At 44.3% G+C, this 20,133-nt stretch overlaps 1 protein-coding gene across 2 annotated transcripts in view; it reads right to left on the minus strand.

Annotated features, from left to right (window-relative positions):
* Positions 1 to 20,133, minus strand: part of HERC3 (HECT and RLD domain containing E3 ubiquitin protein ligase 3) — an 86,913-nt gene that overhangs the window by 48,998 nt on the left and 17,782 nt on the right. For both annotated transcript variants that reach the window (XM_080932474.1, XM_080932475.1), the window contains 8 exons: positions 13,524 to 13,683; positions 12,438 to 12,514; positions 11,470 to 11,691; positions 10,522 to 10,613; positions 9,225 to 9,355; positions 7,968 to 8,128; positions 5,517 to 5,593; positions 383 to 507 (listed from right to left, as the gene is read on the minus strand). In XM_080932474.1, the coding sequence (XP_080788600.1) occupies positions 383 to 507; positions 5,517 to 5,593; positions 7,968 to 8,128; positions 9,225 to 9,355; positions 10,522 to 10,613; positions 11,470 to 11,691; positions 12,438 to 12,514; positions 13,524 to 13,683 (1,045 nt within the window). The remainder of the gene's footprint in view (positions 1 to 382; positions 508 to 5,516; positions 5,594 to 7,967; positions 8,129 to 9,224; positions 9,356 to 10,521; positions 10,614 to 11,469; positions 11,692 to 12,437; positions 12,515 to 13,523; positions 13,684 to 20,133) is intronic.

Raw genomic sequence — 20,133 nt, forward strand, 5'->3', positions numbered from 1 at the left:
GAATGGCAAAATTGTAGAAGTTACTCGGATTACTTAAAATAATGAAAGGCTGTTAATATTCAAGGTTCCTTGAAGCATCAGTGTGAAGAAAACCATTTTCTATATGCAAAATAATACAGAGAGCTCTGAGCAGATACGACCTGGGGCCTTCCTCAGATCTTGCAATGATACGTCAAGGCAAGGAGTGAGAACCAAAGGGCAAAACACTGTGTTAGCTGGGGGCTAATGAGATGAGATTCCAAATAAATATAAACGGATTCCGCAAACGTAAAGCTCCATTCATATTCACAAGCTCAGTGCGAGTGGAGGGAATATCAGCCCCTAGGCTAGAAAGCTCCAGCATGCTTGGGAAGAAGTAAGATGAAGGCAGACAAACGCGTACTTGACGGTATTTGCGTTGTTGTGTTCTGTGAGTTTTTGTCTCCAAATGGCTATGGTCTCGTCATTTATTAAGTTGGTGTAATGTGCTTGGTTCACAGTTCTGAAGTCAACAGCGGGAGAAGAATTCTGGAGAAATAAATACAAGGTTAAAGTGAAACGAGATGCATGGATCTTCTCCCTTTCCTTCCTCAGTGTGGTCTCCAGATGGCACTTTAGGAAATGAAGCCTCCCTAACCCTGTCCGGTGAAGCAGAGACCCATCCGCACTCCTGCTGTGAGGATACAGGCTGTTCAGGGCCTTCCCTAAGCCACTGCACTGTTCCATGGCACTCAGAGGCAGGTGGCTCTGGTACCAAAGCTCAGCTCCCTTGCCTCAACTTCAGGGCACCACACCATACTGGATGAAGTCTCTTTGCAAGTGACCTACACCCAGCCTCTTCCCTCCACCAAGCCCTCTCTCCTTCGCCCTTGAGGAGCTACGCTTCTAGAATGTCCCTTTCAACTCCATGACAAGCTTTCCAGGTCTCCTTCCCCTTGCTCTGAGTCACCAGGCCATAAAGGCATTGGTTGCCGTAACTGCTCCCTCAACTCCGATAAAATGCAGTATAAAAAAATGATTAAGCCAGGCATGACAGTATTCGTCTGTAATCCCAGCACTTTGGAAGTGAGGCAAGAGAGGAGAATGAAGAAGAGTTCAGGATCACCCTATACAGTGAGCAGTGAATTCTCAGGTCCAGCCAGGGCTACGTGAAACCCTGCTTTAATACGGTTAAGAAACAAATGCAGAATTTAACCACAGGGTAAGCAATTTCTGAAAACTCAGTTTCTCATGCCTTTATTCCCGCTGAAGTATTTGTGTGTGTGCCGTACACTCCTTTACGGGTACATTTTCACGTGTGTGGGTACACACACGTGCATGCAGAAGCCTGTGCTGGCCAGAGGTTGACCTGGTCACTCTTGATCACTCTCTAACTTACTCACTGAAACAAGGTCTCTTAAGTCATTCTAAGGCTCACCAGTGGCCTGGATGGCTAGCCAGCTAGCTCTGTGTCCACCTCCCAATGACGGGAGTAATGCTACAACCACCTGACTTTTACAAGGGTTCCGGGTATCTGAACTCTTGTCCAAACTCTTTGCAGGGCAAGCATTTTCACCCCTGAGCCATCTCCTCAGCTCAAGTATATACCCATAAACTTTATGAAAGTATCAAAAGGGATGTTAATCATAGCTTTGAAAATCCCAAACACTGTCCACACAGTACATCCTTTCTTTAATGATACATATTTTTCGATCTTATTTTTATGTGTATAAGTGTTTTGACAGCAAGTGTACCACTTGCATGTCTGGTGCACACAGAAACCACAAGGCAAGGGATCCCCTGGAAGGGGAGTTGCAAATTGCCTTGAGTGCAAACCATGTGGGTGCTTGGAATAAGAAAAGCAACCAATGAATGCTCTTAACCAATGAGCCAGCTCTCCAACCCCAAGCCCAGTGATATTTTTAAATTTCCAATAATAATTAATTTTTACGCATGTACACGTGTGTGTGTGTGTGTGTGTGTGTGTGTGTGTGTGTGTGTGTGCTGCATGTACACAAGGGTCCATGTGTGAGAGTGGGAGGACCATTGTGGAGCTGGTTCTTTCCATCCACCATTCTGGGTCCAGGAGTAAGAGCAGGGGTTGCCCAATTAGTGGCAGCTCCATTATCTCTGAGCCAAACTGCCAACCCATTTAGTGGTATCTTTAAAGAAACTATTATATACGTTTTGATTCTCTAAACCTGCCTGTTTTCAATTTTTCTCCTCCAACAATATTTGTAATCCAGAACTAAGAAAATCTGATGGCGCTATATGCCTCCTGAAGTAATATTCAAGCTGTCAGCCATCAATGCATAGAAAAATTATTGTTTTCTCCTTTGTACTTGTACATAAGATATGGATTTCAAAGGAAGCTTGCTGGTTCCACTCTGTAGTTGTGAGTTAACATTAAACAGGGAGAGAAAGGTTCCTGTAACACATATCTGATCATGTGGCTCTTCATTGCTGTTCTACAAAAATGACTACAGACATATGCTAAAAGGACAAATATATATTGAATTCCATCAAAGAAACTCTTAAAAACCAACACAGTCTACTTAAACACAGGCCCGACTACCTTTCCTCCATCTTAGTTGTAAAGGAGGATTACTGCTAAACTTGAAATTCGTCCCCCAGAGGACAACTGAACAGCAGCACTAACACAAACTTCCAGAAAATACGTGCAGGTTTCAAACTACTGTACTCAATCTTCCTCATATATTTAATAACCCGCAGATCCAGGAAAAAGCACAAGATCCCCTTTGTCGGTGTGGGAGCCAAACCTGGGTCTCCCACATGCTAGGAAGTGCTGAATCACTGAGCGGCACTCCAGGCCTCTGTACTTGATGCTGCACTAGGTCAGTGCCGCTCAAATGTGGCTGGGCTGTAGACTACCCGGGGAACCTTGAGCCATCCCAGTGGCCAACACATTCCAGGGCATTTGTCAGTGCATACCCTAGGCCAGTTCAGTTAGAATCACCAACAGCACCTCTGCTTCTTATACCCCCAGGTGACAGTAATAAAGAACAGGGGCAGGGGAGAGAACGGGGGTGGGGGGTGGGGGGGAGAATATGAGATGAGCATTATAGCTAATAGGCTTGAGACAAGCACACGCGCACACACACACACACACACACACACACACATCCATGGATTCCAACCACAGTCGCTCTTCAGTCCTACCCTGAGAACAAGATCCATGAAAAGGTGAGATTGTGATTTACACTCAGCATACTTAGCCTGCAAAGGAACATGTGAGCACAGGCGGAACGTTCAAACCCTGAAAGCTTCAGATCTAAAACCAGCCTGATGCTGGAAGAGAAAAACTCCATAGCAAGAAGCTTTGTTCACACACTCAGTGATTCAAAATGGCCTGTTACACACCTTCATGGTGCGCTCACGTTTCCACAAACAATAACTTGAGATACCGTGTATCATGCCTTCAGTGTGGGCGAGTCCTGGTGAGTTTCATGTTCACGCCCACAGTGACTTAAGATGTCATACGGCATTACCTCCCTGATGTACTGGAGCTGCCATGAGTTTCTGTGTAGACCTGGGTTCCACCTCGCAGGTACTCTATGTATATGCAGATGCTTCAAAATCTAAAAGAATCTGAAACATTATTTTTCTGCCTGTCACTTCACATATTAAAGTAGTGATAAGATAGGTAGAGGTAATTCGGTAAGAATATGATTTTCAATCTCTACATGTAATAAGCATTTAGAGTGTGTGTGCATGTAAGTACATTCATACACACATATGCGTACATACACGCATTATTTTATATAAATATAAAATATGTATATATGTATTTTACACATAAGTACACACACACACACACACACACACACACATATATTATAAAATAACATGTCAAAAGTATGCCTTTATACTTGAAAAGACAGGGGTACCACGGCCACAAAACAACACTCCAGAGCCTGAGACAAAGGCCACTTGTGTGACTCGGGTGAGCCTGGCTACCTTCTCAAGGTAGATGGGAGGATTGTTCCACTGTGAACTTAAAACTTTAATGGGGGAGACCTCTCTCCAGTTGAAACTTTAACTTACCAGCTAACTAACACTATCATATACCTTACTTTATCAGAGGGTTGTTTTCCATGCCCAACACTGCTAATATATCTAAAACTCAACTACAGACATCATAATGTGTATTTATTAAAGGAAGGAAATTTAAGTTTTATGTTTAGTTCTTAGAAAAAAAAAGTTGGATCTTATTTAAGTCAGTTTCTCAGGTGCTGGTGGTGCACGGCTTTAATCCCAGCACTCGGAGGCAGAGGCAGACAAATCTCTGCCTTAGAAGCCAGCCTGGTCTACAGAGTGAGTTCCAAGACAGCCAGGGCTACATAGAAAAACCTTGTCTCAAGCACAGCCACAAAAGACAGAATCTGAAGTCAGTTTCATTCAGAAGTAAATTCCTACAAGTCTTGAAAACAAAGTTACTGGGGAGACCCTGTGTTTTTACCATTCACTTTATTGGCATAACCTCAGCTCCCTTTAGGATTTCTCTGTGATGTTCTAAAGCTGTCGGCTAGCGTACATGGCTTCCCGCAGGCTCGTGACCTGAAGCATGGCTGGGCAGCTGCGGAACCTCCCTGGCCAGCGCCTTTGCTACTGGAGCACGGAATGGTACTAAGGGCAGAGATGGCGGTGTCAGAGCCAAGAAGAGACTTTCCCAATGGAAAAAGCCTTTGTTTCCATGAGTGCTTTCCCAGTTACTGCCTTGAGTTCACCCCCTTCTCCCTGCAGAGCTTGTTAAACAGGAAGTATGAGAAGACAAAAGAAGGAAGCCATAGCTGAGCACTCTTCAGCCCTTGACCATGAAGAGCAGAACGCATTAAACAAATGCTGATTCTTCTATCTACACAGACTTGGAGCCATGACAGGCAATACGCCGTATCTCTTCTCCCTTACACCTTCCCCTCCCTTTCTTTTCCTCTGAGACAGGGTGTCATGTAGTTCAGGCTGGCCCAAACTGGCCTTTTAGGCAAGGATAACCTTGAACTGCTGTCACTACCAGGTAAGAACTAGTGTTACAAGTGTGCCCTGCCGTGCCCACGTATGAGACTTGTTCTTTGTACCTTAATTGGTAGAGAGATACCAGAGCAAGCGAAGGGAAATCTTGGTTTGGTGTCATGACAAGGTGGTTAAATAATAAAAAATCTGAATTTTTTTGAACCTCTTTCATTTATTATTTTACTCAGTCACACCAAACAATGAAACCCACTAAATTATCAAACACCTAGAATTCATTGGTACTTAACAGTGAAGAAACAGAAAAATAATGCTCTTAGCCCCTTACATTTCTTTTAAGACAAATATGAATATGAATACTTAACACTGTAAATTAGAACTGTACAAGGCTAAGAACAAGATAATTATCAGCAATTCAAAGGAGTTCAGCAGCGATACCATTGTTTAGTTCGATGCCTTCAGTGAGGTAAAATCGGTAGAAACAAAGAGCCGTAAAGCTTTTCTGCAGCTATTAAGGAAAACACTGCTCACCGTCACTCTACTTGGAAAGTGATAAAAGAAAATCTTACCTCATAGGTAGAGCAAAGTACAAATGTCTGGTCCCCTCCAGAGAAGATCTGCTTAACGACTCGGTACTTAAAGCGATCTGTCAAAAAGCATTTCAAACAGTGTGTCTGTCAACAGTCGCTCCCCTCACCCTCCCCTGGGGTTCCAAGGTATGCTTCAGAAGGGCTTATCTGTTTTAGCCGTGTGCAGACAAGAGGCCCTCCTGGTTCACTGCCCAGGACTGTTTCTAGTTCAGTTAAAAATAAACATGAAATAGTGCCCGTACCCTCCCGGCCTGCCCCCCTCGAAGCCAGCTAACCCTGACCTGTTTCTATTTCCCACGCTAACTCCGTCCTGCCGCCAGCCAGAGGTCTAAAATGGGCACGGCTATAATGGGAATGCATGTGTGGCCATCACACATCTGCAGGCGCTCCTCTCTGTCGCCGTCAAGATGAGGCTAGCAATACAAGGACCTCTTTCCCAGTCCCAGGCTGACAGCCCATCACCAGGGCATTCTTAAGACCACCTCACTGCTTTTTATAAAAAAACTGGAAAAAAATTTTAAAAAAATCATTACATCGTTTCATCCCTTTCCCTTTATTCCCTTATCACCTACCATGCACCTTCTTCCTCTCTCCTTTTGAAATTATGGCCCTTTTTCCTTGTTACTATTACACACACACACACACACACACACACACACACATAAATACCTAAATATACAAAAGCCTTTCTGTTCTCTTTAGTGTTACCGGTATATGTGTACACATGTTTGTCTGTGTGTGTACACATAGATATGAATGACTATTTCTTCTAACACCCCGAATTCTCATGCTATTTCATCTCCCTATACCTTTCCCGTCCTCTCACACGGAGTACACTCTCCAACAGTTTGCCTCCTTGGACATGAATTTACTCCTCTGGGTAAAGCCCTGCTTCCTCCAAGTCCGCCCCCCCTTGCTCCACCCAGCAGCAGTAAGTTCCTGCAGCTGTCAGACTCCTGGTGCCTCCCCCCATCCCCCACCCCCCCCCCTGCAGTCTCACGCTGCCATAGAAGCCCGTGAGTGCATAGCATATGGCATGAGATTTGGAAATTTCCCTATTTCCACCATGTTTTATCAAACAACAGGCAGAGAAGCTGGCAACCCGAGTCAAGCCGGATTGCGATTTCATAATCAAAAAGTAGGGTTTCAAATAAAACCTGAGTTTCTTGACTTGCCTATTGTCTGGGAGGAAGAAGGGATTGAGACAAGGCTACATAGCCCAGGCTAACCCAGGACCTGCCACCCTACGGCATGCCCGAGTTACAGGCATGCGCTGTTATCCAGGAGCACACTTGCTAAGCATGTATCTTCTGAGTATGAGGAGAATGCGTAGACAAAGACAATGACAAAGACGCCACCAGGCTAGTACTAAACACAGTAGAGCTTATTTCCTATTTTAAGCTTGCTACACCTCAGGCCTGCCTGGCCCAGAAGAATTTGCTGAGTGACAGGTTTGTAGCAGCTCTGTAGGGTATGCTAGGTTCGCAAAGATTACACTCTTCATTCACTGGCCTTACGTTTCTTAGCGTCAAGGAAGGAGAAAGGTGAACTTGCGGCTCACTGGACCCCTTCAATGGTTCCTCCCAGCGTGCCCAACTGAGTGTATGTCTTTTCTCTGCTTTTCACAAAAACCAACAAGTAAAGTAAGAGGGCTAATAACTATTATTCTTAAATCAATATCAAGTCCTAAAAGTATTCATTTAAAATTCAAAATTAAATCTGGTTATTAAATTATACTGCTGTTTATTAATAATTCTGCAGCTCCATTTCTACGTCTGGATATATAATTTCAGGATGAGGAAGTTGGTCAATACACATAACTGTCTTATCTTAATCTCCAATGAGATAAGCAGCCTGCTTCCTTGATTTCTCTAGAGAATCTTTTAAAGGAGGTCTCATCCCATTATCACCAGACACCATGCAAACAGGGTATGGATTTTTGAATGAGGCAGATAGGAATTCAAATCCTGCCTCTAGAATTTTTGGGGGATCTTAGGCAAGCTACCTAACCTCCCGGGAGAACTGTCCTTTGCTCCTGACCAGGGTGTGAGGGCCAATAGTCAAACGCTTGCTTTTTAGCAAACAAATTACCATTGTTATGGTAATGGAATTTGTTAAGCAATCACTTACAACCTGAAGATTAATTTTCACCACTTAAAGACAATAAGACATAGGCTACCAAGCACCTGGATGCCACTGTGATTGTTCTGTAGGCTCTCAACTGCAGACTTTTATGCAGAGTAAGTACTCAAATGATTTGATAATAAGTATCCAAAAACACAAAGAGAAAGAAAGAAGAAAGGAAGAAAGGAGGAAGGAAAACCCAACTCATTTATTCCCACTAAAGTAATTCAAGACAAGTAACAGATACATATTAAAATAGTAATTATAATTACTTTAAAATATAATTCCAATGAAAGTCACTCTTACCAGCTCGAGCCGAGAGCTGACCGCTGTGGGCAGCCCAGTGGCCCTTCACAGGAGATGGGCACTTGACATTTCGTGTATGTCCCGTTCCCAGCTGGCCTTTAGCTCCACAACCAAATGCATAGATGAGTCCAGAAGAAGGCACAAGGGCTAGAGTGTGCTGTCTGTGGGAGTAACAAACTCATTGGCAGACTTCCTTCTGACGGTGATGTACACTTGGTCTGGTATTTTAACTTTCACATAAAATCACAGAAATTCCTAGGGGTTCCAGTGTAGCCTGTCCTTGTTCTCCTTTTCTCTACAACAGACTCCTAACTTCTGACAACCCGTCAGCCACGGCTAACTTGTGGCTGAGACCCATGGTAGCTTTGAAAGAGGCCCAACACTAAAGCATAAACTTGCTTAAAACAAGAAGGTTTTTATATAATTTGATTTTATGGTGTGTGTGTGTGTGTGTGTGTGTGTGTGTGTGTGTGTGTGTGTGTGTGATAATTACTACTATGCAAGCTATGTGTGTGCGCGCGCCCATATGTACATTCATACCTACACAAGTGGGTAGCACAGAAGTAATTTTTCTCCTTATGTTTAAAGACAGTCTCTCACTGAACCTTTTTAAAGGCAGAGTCTCTTGGTGAACCAGACTGGCCTGACAGTGAGCCTGTCTCCGCCTGTAACGGCACTGACATTACAGATGGCTTTTCATGTGCTTGGCGGGGGTCCTAATTTGTGTCCTTGTGCTTGCTGGGCAGACTTGTAATTTACTGAAGTATCTCACTGGCCCAACCATAGACGACAACCTTGTATTGCTGTGACAAAGGTCACACACATGCCGACTGATCACGGTATGTGGGAAGGGATTAACCAGCAGTCACATCCTTCCCTTTGGGATGGAAGAAAAGCAGAACAGACCAAAGCAAGGACCCTTCACCTTCCTTCTCCATTCTGCTGCTCGCCCTCTATTCTGTAAGAGGTCAGATGTCCTCCTGTCTGTCCGTTTACCTAAATCCCTTCCCTTCAATACCCACCGCAGTCTCACACTCCCTAACATACTGTGGCACATGCTGTAGTCTCTCCCTTCGCTCAGGAGGTCAAAGGAGGAAGCCTCCACTACATCCCGAGTTTAAGGCCAGAACTGGACACACTGACCAGTACTATCTCTTTAAATGACAGTGGCTCAGTGAGCCCACAGGCTTCCCCACTGCCAGATCCACAGAGTCTCTGTGCCATCACCACCATGAGAAAGCCCGTTGGGGCACTCACCTGCCACAGGCAATCTGAGTTACTTCGCTGCCCATCAGCTCCAGGACTCTTCTCGGATTAACTTCATCATTCACAGAGTCATGCCCAAGCTGTCCACAGGAGCCAGCACCAAAGGTAAACACGCCCCCACTCTATCGAGGAACAAGGATTGGGTGACTTGGTAACTGAGGTTGAGGGCCATCCTCTACAACTTATTCCTAAAATTCCACCACCTCCCGGCTCAGTCGGAGGTATTATACTCACCTGCTGGCCGTCAGCACTTCCTGAGAACATTTATTAAGCAGAAAGAAATAAAGGAATGTAAGACGGGCAGCTTTGGGGAACAGGTCCGCACTGCTGAAAGGACTGGAGATTCTAAGAATATGTACATGTGAGGAGATGTGGGGCTAGAGAGTTAGCTTAGTAGTTTAGGAAGAGCAGCTGCTCAGGACCTGAGTTCTGTTCCCAGCACTCACCATCCAAAGCTCACAACCACAGGTAACTCTAGTTCCAGGTGATCCAACAACCTCCTCTGCACTCTACAGGCAACAGACACATACGTGGCTCAAATACAAGGGCAGTGTTTTTTTTTTTTTTTTAAGTGCAGCAACGTGTGAGGAGGTAAAAAATGTTAAATGGGCAAAACGGGTAAAATGAATACAATTCATCAGGTTCACTCCCATGTAAGAAACTGAGGCTCCGTAAACTTCACAGTTAAAGATTTTTTAACTTTGTACTTGGATAAATGCTACATCAACATATGATAACAAGTCCTCAGTATGAAAGGGCATTTTCAAGCTGGGCATGCTGGTTCATGCCTATAATCCCGGTACTCGGGAGATAGAGGCAGGAGGGGCAGGAGTTGAAAAGTCATGCTAACGCATGCTGCACGACAGGGTAAAAATGATACATAAATGAAAGGAGAAAGGAAGGAGGGACGGAAGGAAGGACAGATTTTTATTCTTTCGGCATGCTAATGTTTTTACAATTTTAAAACCGCAATTAAATTACTATTTGTTTTACATATTCAAATGGATTATACAGAGGATGGGAATTGTTTTGCATATATATATATACCATACTTTTAAGTTACTTCTATTGAACTATTTTCAAATATTACCCAGAGGATATATAAGGTAACCCGAGAGGAAAGCATGGGCATATTTTTTAAAAGCAGTGTTCTTTCTACTCCTCCCAAAACAATCAACACAAAGCCAAAGAGAAAATGCAAGTCCAAGAAGAGTAACTTACCGCCATCGCTGTAACATTTGAAATTGCCCATCTCACCCCCACCCACAGCCCAGCCCCCTAATCTCACCTTTGTGAGAACTGCTGTGTGCTCCTCTCCACAACTAATATAGACGACTTTCTGTGTTCGTAAAAGCTTCACATGGCATGGAGACTCTCGGTCTAAAATAGATTAAGCATCGGCGTGTCACTACCATTGGCCTTTTGCATGAGATGTAAACAATAATCATCCAGAATTTCCTATTCCCTAGTCTCCTGACTCACATTCGCTTCACCTCTCTGCCTCCAACTCTACTTAGACCAAACTCTAAGTTTAATTGACTCAAATCTTAAAACCTTACTCTCTAACTCTGTCCACTCGAGCTCACGCCATCTTTTCTTGCCCCACACATACGACCTGATCCTTCCAGCCTTCCCTGTTTCCAGCTGCACAGCTTAGATCAGAACCATCATTAAACACTACAAAAACTTTACTACTGTTTCCACCTCCCAGCAGATCCCTGCCCCTTGGTCCACCAGTGACTTAAACTAGACCACACCTCTCTTTAAAAACCCTGGTTCCTTCTCCCCTAATTGAGAAAGGAAGTGAAAGTCCTCACTGTACCTTAGAGGTACTTGGTAGCAGAGCCAGGCTCCCTTCCATTCCCACCACTCCTCTTCCTGTTAGTTCCTGTTCCCTTTGACTGGAACATTCCTCACCAAGTTATCTACACGTCTGCTTCCTAGCTGGTTTCCCGCAGGACTCAATTTGCATGTGCTCTTACCACAGAGCTCCTTCCCAACTGACTTGTGATAAACACAAAACTTATTCCAGAGCCATGTGACACACTATGGATTGTTTGTCATTCCTATCCACCCGCCAGAATGTGTTCTCAGTAAAGTCACAGATGTCCTGTCTCATCCGCCGCTGCTCCCTCCATACCTAGCGCCAGGCTATCGCACAGTAGGTCTACCAAGAGCAGTTCTTAAATGAACAAGCGTGGTTTTGAAGGGAAGAGAGTATACAGACTTTACGTACCTTTTTCATCACTGAGCCCTAGCTGCCCAGCGTTATTCATTCCCCAGCCAAAAACAGCTCCAGAGAGAGACAGGGCAAAGCTGTGAGCCCCTCCGGCAGCCACCTGAGCCAGCGGGACCCCCTCCAAAGACCTCACCCTCTGTGGGCTGGTTTGGGAGGGGAACTCCTTGCCCAGGCCCAGCTGTCCGTGGCTGTTCTTGCCCCATGTGAAGAACTGGCCATCTGAAATAATGACAGGGCAAGTGAAATGATGTAGATTATAGATCCAGATTCCACACGCAAAGATACTTTAGCTGCTACGCTATGGACACCAAACACTCACCCAAAGGAAAGAGAGACACTGTTTTAAGGTTTCCAAAGCCTAAATTAGCATTTGACAACAGAGAAGTAAACTCAAGGCTCAGTGGCCTTTCAAAGACTATCAACACTTATCTAAAGTGTTAAGGATTAGGTGAGTCTATTAGGTTATGTAAATTCAATTATGGACGGGATGGTGACCAGGCTCATACCTAAGCCTTAAGACCTTATTTCTGACCACAGCGATCCAGGAGACTCGGGGCAGTTTTAGGAGCTGCAGCTGAAACACCAGACTGCTCTGGGATGCAGGTCTGAGCAGTACAGGCAGCAAGAACAGTGCGCTCACGTACTGCCTTACACGTCCCGAACTCCTGACTCTACGTTTATCTGGAATCCTCACTGTAGAATGGAGCTTGAGAATGAATTGCAGCCTTTGAAAATCAAGCTGCAAATATTTTATATTCCCCCAGTCCTCCTGAGCACAGTCCTGGCCGGAGATGAAACAGCAATGATACCACCTGCATCATCCACATCCGAACTCGCGGATGCACAGCAGAGGTTGACTGATGAACGCCGCTGTTGCTAACGCTGTTACGTTAGATAATGCACGACTGCAGGACAGAAATGCTTTTCAAATTAACATAGCATTAGCATATATTTATATAAATTACCAGCTGCCAGAGCCAAGCAGTGCCAGTTGCCACAGGAAACTTGTAATATGGTTTGCTGGTTCAGCTTCTGTATTAACCTGAAACAGAAAGGGGTTTTCTTAAATTTGCATTCACACAGAAACACAATGATCAGAAACATTCTCCCCTGAGCAGACTGATACAAAGGTATTATCTTGTCTAAAATGCCATTAAAAAAAATCAAGCATGTGATCCAGTCTGTTAAAAATTCTACTATAGCTTTCATTAGGCCTACTCTTAAGAGTTTACTGTTTCAAACCAACAAAAATTTTCCCACCCTTGGACCCATTTCTAAAAACCCTACTCCCTGCCAACCCTACTTCAGAAAATAATTACTGTAGCATACAAAAATCTTTGGGATCTCCAGATGATGGACTGATTTCATAAATGCTAAGGAGCAGAATATGGTTGACAGTGCCCAGGATCCTAGGGATGTATAAACCAGAGGACCAGAAATAAAAGGTCAGTCTCTGCCACAGAGTGAGATTAAGGCCAACCTGGGCTAAATAAGACCCTGCCTCAAAGAAGAAAAAGGAGAAAGGAAGGGGAAGTGGAAGGGGAAGAAGGAGAGGAAGAGGAAGGGAAGGGAAAAGAAAAGGGAAGGGTAGGGAAGGGAAGAAAAGAGAAGGGAAGGGAAGGCAAGAGGGAAGCGGGAAAAGAGAAGAAGAGGGAAGAAGAGGAAAGAGGGAAAAAGGAAAGGGGGAAGGGAAGGGAAGAGAAAAGGAAAGGAAAGGAAAGGAAAGGAAAGGAAAGGAAAGGAAAGGAAAGGAAAGCCTCCTGATCATCAGTTCAGGGTAAATAAGTATGAGAGGAAAGGAGTACCCTTTTTTTTTTATTTACCATTTTTCATGGTTACCAGTTTCTAGGAACTCAGCCAGTAACTAGTCCACCGAACAAATTCAGTTCTGGACGAGCTCATCCATTTATAACTTGAGGCAGACATTTCTAACAATAATCATTTTCTGTGCCACACGATGTGTTGTTACCAGAAATATCAACAGCATAAAAAAAAAATAACAACATGAAGGAAACCGTCCAAATCAAGAAGCCGTTGGGTAACAGTCTCACCTGGGCACTGCCACAGAATCCTCAGTAGTCATAAGGCCCAGCTGGCCATCACTTCCGGCACCCCAAGAAAACAGCTGGCCCCGGTCACTGAGAGCCAGGCTATGTGACTCGCCACATGCCACATGTATGATATTCTGATCAGCCAGTGCTCCAATTTGTTCTGAAAGAGATCAAAATGGAGGAAAAAAATATATAGCCTGGGAACAGAACCATTGCTCCCCTTGTGTTAGCCCCTTTCACTGCCCAAACACCTAATGAGGAGGGGAGGAGAGTTTGTTTCAGCCCACAGTACACTGTGGGGAAAGGAGCCGATGGTGTGAATCCTGGAGAGTCTGGAATGCTGACATTCTATGGCTTTCTCCCTTACCGCTTCTTATTAAGTATAAGACCCCAGGATACAGTATGGCATCAACCACACTTGGGGCAGATCTTCCATCCTCAGTTAAACCTCAGAAACATCCAAAGAACACTCGAAGAAGTGATCCTAGACCCAGTTGCAACAATGAAGGTAAACCATAGCAACCACCATCCAAGGCAACTTTATTTTATAAAGAGAAGCACGAAACCTGTAGGTTCACAGAGATATTAAACTTTGGGGATTCATCAGCACGTCTGACATTTTCATACCTGTACATAAGACTCCCGTCATGTATTCTTGTTACGTGTATCTAACATGCCTCCTCCTATATCCCCTTCCTGTTTGCTGATGTCTTCCTTCAATCTTCATGGCATTTTTTAAAACTGAGATTCCACATATGAGAGCCAACACAAGATAACTTGGGCACATATCGCTTAACACGAGACGCTCCAGTTGCATTTTCTTCTACATAGCTAGCCCATCATACATACATGTATGGAATAAAAGAAGCAACACCAAAAGCTCTATAGCACTGACATCAAAGTACGCTGTTGGATCACAATAACAAAATCAGTGACACAGAAAACAGACATGTATAGGCATGTAGAATCAAAGAGCAGAAATAAACTACACAGGTACAGCCGTTTGAGTTTTCAATAAAGATCCAGAAAGCATAGAGTGGAGAACAGAGCTTTTTTAAAAGTGGTCAAAGAGTGAAGCTATAGCCCTACCTTACGCCCTGTTCTTAAAAACCAGCTTAATCTAGATGCAGTGACACAGCCTATAGTCCCAGCCCTTAGGAAGCAGAAGCAGTGTGCAGCCACCAAACCCACACACTATTGCTGATGCCAAGAAATGCTTACAGGAGAGCCAGATATGGATGTCTCCTCAGAGGCTCTGCCAGAGCCATACTGATACAGAGGAGGATGCTTGCAGCTAACCATCAGACTGAGCACAGGGGCCCCGATGAAGGAGCTAGAGAAAGAACTGAAGGAGCTGAAACGGTTTACAACCCCATGGAAAGAACAACAATATCAACCAACCAAACCCTCCACAGCTCCCAGGGACTAAAACACCAACCAATGAGCACTCATGGAGAGACCCATGGCTCCCAGTGCATATGCAGCAGAGGATAGCATTGTCTGGCATCAATGGGAGGAGAGGCCTTTGGTCCAGTGAAGGCTCATTTTCACAGTGTAGTGGAATGCCAAAGTGATGAGGTGGAGAGGTGGCTGGGAAAGGGGGCACCTACATGGAGACAAGGGGACAGGGGATGGGAGTGAAGGGAAAGGGGATAATATCTGAGATGTAAATACAAAGAATTCCAATAAAATTTTTGAAAAAAAAAATTTTAAATGAACAAGAAAAAAAAGGAAGTAGAGGCAGACAAATCAGGAGTTCAAGGTTATTTTCTGCTGTATAGTGAGCTCAGGAGTCAGCCTGGGCTATATGTGACCCTGACTTATAAAAAAGAAAAAAGAAAAACTGAACTGTGATTGGCAGATCTTCATGTAAGATCCACATCGGGTTATTACTGCCTTTTTCCACAGGGCAGGCGACACTGTACGATGTAAGCATGGCAGTGACTTCCACGTTAGGACTGAAGGTCTTCAGAAAATAAGAACTGACAGGTAGGGTTGAGCCTGAGTAAAGGGTTTCTGTTGGACAAAGCAAAGCATTAGCAGCAAAGGCTCACCCACAGCACAAGGGAACCCCTTTACCATGTGTTCATCGGACAGAGAATTAATCGCCTTGGATGCATATCTGAGAGAGACCAGGTAGCATGTAAAAGAGATAACCTGCATGTCTGCATTAATCAAAGTACTATTCACAATGGCCAGGTCACAGACCCATTAGCCAATAAAAACACAGCACACGTGTACACACACATACACACACTGTGTGATCTCAACTGAAGAAATTATAATACATGTTTTCTGAGATGCTTTCTCTTTACCTCACTCCATGACCCCCATCACCCACTGTTTTCTGCAGTGTGCTGAGATCACCTTTTCCCTCTCCTCGGCTCTACAGATTTTTCTATTCTTAAAATGTTTGTTACATTTAATGTGCGTGCGTTTTACTCAACTTTAGATATTGCTAAGTATTGTCAATATAGATTCTAGCTATACTAGGTAGGACACGTGCCTATTGTAGCAAATATATCCTCAGAAGTTCCCTGAACTTAGGCAGGAAACAGATCCGCACATCAGAAAAGCTGACACTTTTGCCATTGCCTACCTGAAAGCAAAGCGGGCAGGTAGGAGGCCCAGCCCCAGCAAAACTGTACCACATCACGACCTCTACAAACATCCATGGCCTAGGTCACAATGCACCTATATACAGAGCGTGCAATATATATGTATGCACTCAAAACCCACTAAACCAAACCAATAGTCCAACAAATAAGTAATATAATTGAGAGGCACGGCTCTAGAGTAGATCAAGCAAAAGAATGTAAAATTAAGTCAGAGAATAGACTCACTTAGTGAGGACAGAAATAAACGAGGAAATGTCAACGCCACAGTTAAGCATGGGGCTCCTGCCATCCCAGTACTAAAGAGGGAGCTGCAGGAGGACTGGAGGTTCAGGGAGAGCTGGATAATCTCTCCAAGGTGGGGAAAGTGAGGCAGAAGTGAAGCCTGCAGTATAGCCTTAAAGGAGTCAATCACTGCAGTTCCCTAGAAAGGAATAAAAAAATGCAGAAAGCCACAGGATATGTATTTAATGAAAAATGTAGCTGAAAACTTGCCAGTACCCAAGAGAGAAAAGTCCGTCACAACTCAAATTAAACTTAGTCAAAGACAAGAAGAAAACCCACCTTGTAAAAACAGTAAGAAAATAATTCAAGCCACATAAGACAGAACAAGAGCGCTAGGCAGAAGTCCAGCAGGGTGGAAGAAAATGGGGTGACATATTCAGATGTTGACAACAGCCACGGTATATCGCAAACAAAGCATCCAATGACGGGTGAGCAGAGAACGGAGATTTACTATTTATATATACTGAAATCATTACTCAGTCTCAAAAAGGATGGAATTCTGTGGTAAGGGGCGATTTGTATGATCTCGGGAGACATCACCTTAGAGGAACAAATCAGACACAAAATGATCAACATTGCAGGTTCTCGCCTCAATGTGGAAGTTCCACAAGTTGATTTAACAGAGACAGAGCAGAAACATGGTGAGAGGAGACGTCGAATGGGGTCGTAAGAATGTGGGAGGACAAATGTGGGGGGACCGAGAGAGAGGTTAGCAGCAGATGGGCAGAGCTAGATAGAGAAAATAAATGCTACAAACGCTGATCAGGAGGACGAGTCACCACAGCGTCAGCCAACACTGACCCCTTTACCCTACAATACCGATGTTCCAGGAGAGACGCTCCCATTGGTGTAATAGTGGTGTGAGTGTTAAAATGACCACACAGATCCGAGGCCTGTTCCATAAATGGGAATCTATGCTTGGCACTATAGACATGGTCAGAACTCACAGAGTTAGGGAAACTGTGGGCCCTAGGCCAGAATCTATAGATGCTGGTTCGCTTTCGTGTGGTCCGGCTGCCTTCAAATATTGATGCTGATGTCCATAGATTTGGGTGCTCTGATCTGGCTCAAAGAAGCTTCTCACTGCAGCAGGTAGAGGTCAGTGCAGACGATACTAACTGTTCAAAATGCCCAGGGTAAGAGAGTGTGGGTACTCGGCTGTAGATGAGACATCTCTATGAAGTGTGCTCTGCACACATATGTGTATGCATGAGAGTGCATCCCAGAAGAGAGGGCAGAAAGAAGGCAAGAGCTAGAGATGGTTAGCTCTGGGAACAACATGAATACCAAACCCATGAACTCAAAGCAGCTATGGTTACATGCATAAGATCACGTGAGTTAAGAAGTCCAGCATGGGGCAGGAAAAGGATTCTGACCCTGACTGAGGAGCTTACAGCAGCTGGTAGCTGCTGGGGGAGAGAAAGTCACTGAGCAGGCGTTTCCTCAGTAACTAGACTACTAGTCTCATTTGTCTAGATATTAGAAGATAACAAGTTTAGTCCAGCACTATTCTGTGGAAGCTTATAGACTAGGTGGGGATGGAGGTTATAGCTGAATAGAGTATCCAAAGCAGTTCACTGTATGATGAAACCCTCTCCATATCAAAGTAAGCTGCCCCATGGCGAAACAGGTCTAAGACTGGCCACTGCAACTGCCGATCTCTGATCGTTAATGAGCATCATAGCTGTGGGGCACACGCACTCTCAGCTCTGAGCAGTGTCTTTCGGTCAGTGCATTGGCAATGCTTCATAACTTCAGTGAACAATGATACCTCTTAATTTTCTATTCTTGTGTTGCAGTAACTGCAATTTTGATTTATTTATTTATCCCATTTACTGTAGAGGGTAAGAAGTCCTTGTGCACACAGACACACATGAGGGAAAGCAGGAAAAGTTAACCACACATGTGCGCGCACACATGTGTAGACTTTGTTTAAAAACCATGTAGCTGACAAAAGTTGTCTAACCATCTCATCAATGAAACGAGAACTCTCTCCATACCTTTTAACAAATAACCTTGTTTTGCATTTCGCATTTAGCTAGTAGGTTAAAAAATGCAAACTTCCTGTGGCCAGCTTTCAGCTTATATCCTCTTTGGTCCTTCCATAAGGATGAACAGAAAGTAAATATAAACAAGGATAATACCTTGAGAATAAAATCCTATCAGAAAGACCTATTCAGCCTGAGACGTTTGTATGGGGAGCTGGAGAGATGGCTCAGTGGTTAAGAACACTGGCTGTATTTGCAGATGGCCCGGGTTCTTTCCCAGCACCTACACGGTAGCTCACAACCACCTGTAACTCCAGTTCCAGGGGATCTGATGTGTTCCTATGACCTTGGACACCACACACAGAAGTGGTACCTAAAAGCATACTATAAGCAAACACTTAAGTCATACACATAAAAATAAATTGCCCGTAGACAAACATCCTGGAATTATTAAATCCCAACTGTCAGCCCAAACTCAACTCTTTTGTCCTTTACATATACTTCAGACAATAAAACTGACCTACTTTAGAGCCAGCATGAGGATTAATGTGCTTTAAGAAGCTAATCATAGCATAGATGATGACGGCTTACAACATGGTATAAACACTCTAACAGTGACAGGCAGCCAGAGCCTCTTGTTTTCAATGCAGACCACGGGGTTAATTTTCTAAAAGGATGCGAATTACAAAACACCACTGCTCCTCGCCATAAAGATGGATGCTAGTTAACAAGCATAGCTTTTCAAAAGTACTCAACTGTCTTTAAAGAAATTAGAGTAACTGTCACAGGGAGAAAGTAGTAAGTTGATCGATCCCATCAAACGGTGGTCTACACAGCACCGAGCACGAGCCCCCGGGTTGACTACTGCCGTCGTCCTCATCAGAGAGAGTTATGCAGCTTCCCAGGCCCCCTGTCACTCAAATGGGGAAGCCTAACAGGTGCAGGGTGGAACCTAGACAGGTCCTCTGCTGACTTCTGTCTTTTACACCAGCGTTACACACTTCAATAACATGGAGTCAGTAAAGGACTGCGCCCGGCTCCTTTTAGCTCAGCCAGCATGCTTCTCACCAGGAACTGTCACATCCTTCAGATGCCAAGAGCAACCAGATACCTGGACTGAGAGGCTAACTTCCAGCAGCAGCCGCAGCAGCCCCAGTTCTGGGAATTGAGGCTTTCAAATGTTCTTTAGAAACCTCATTCATCAAACAACAGAGCTACTCCATTCAGTGACTGTATTACGGAAGTGCTTAGCTGGAACACAGTGTGTGTGAACTGACTTAAATTATCTACAAGAAAGGGAGAAACTAACCACGAGGAAGGGCAAAGAAAGAATGCTAGCTACGAATCAAACAGGACATTAGAGACTTGTTATAAACGATCACCCTTCGGGTTCCCCACAAAAGGTTTCCAGGGATGTCTTTGCAGAAAGAAAAGTCTAACAGAGTCGAATTCCATTAAGCTTATGGCACCTACCACAGTTCCTGCCTATCCAAAACTAGCAGGAAGAAAGGCTAGCAGGTATATATACGAGTTCAGACATCCCTAATAACACAAGGGTTAGCTTACACCAAAATCTCAGCACGGGAAATCAGTGAGTGTGAAGGAAGTAGGGGTGAGACGCTGTAAAAGGGGTTGAAGCAACAGAAGGGAGTAAGTGGACAGACCACAGTTTCCCCTGAGCTCACTAAGAGGATGTCCAGGCTTCCTTATTTTTCAGCGACA

This window comes from Micromys minutus (genome assembly GCF_963924665.1).
Source record: "Micromys minutus genome assembly, chromosome: 18".
In the NCBI taxonomy this organism is placed as follows: Eukaryota; Metazoa; Chordata; class Mammalia; order Rodentia; family Muridae; genus Micromys; species Micromys minutus.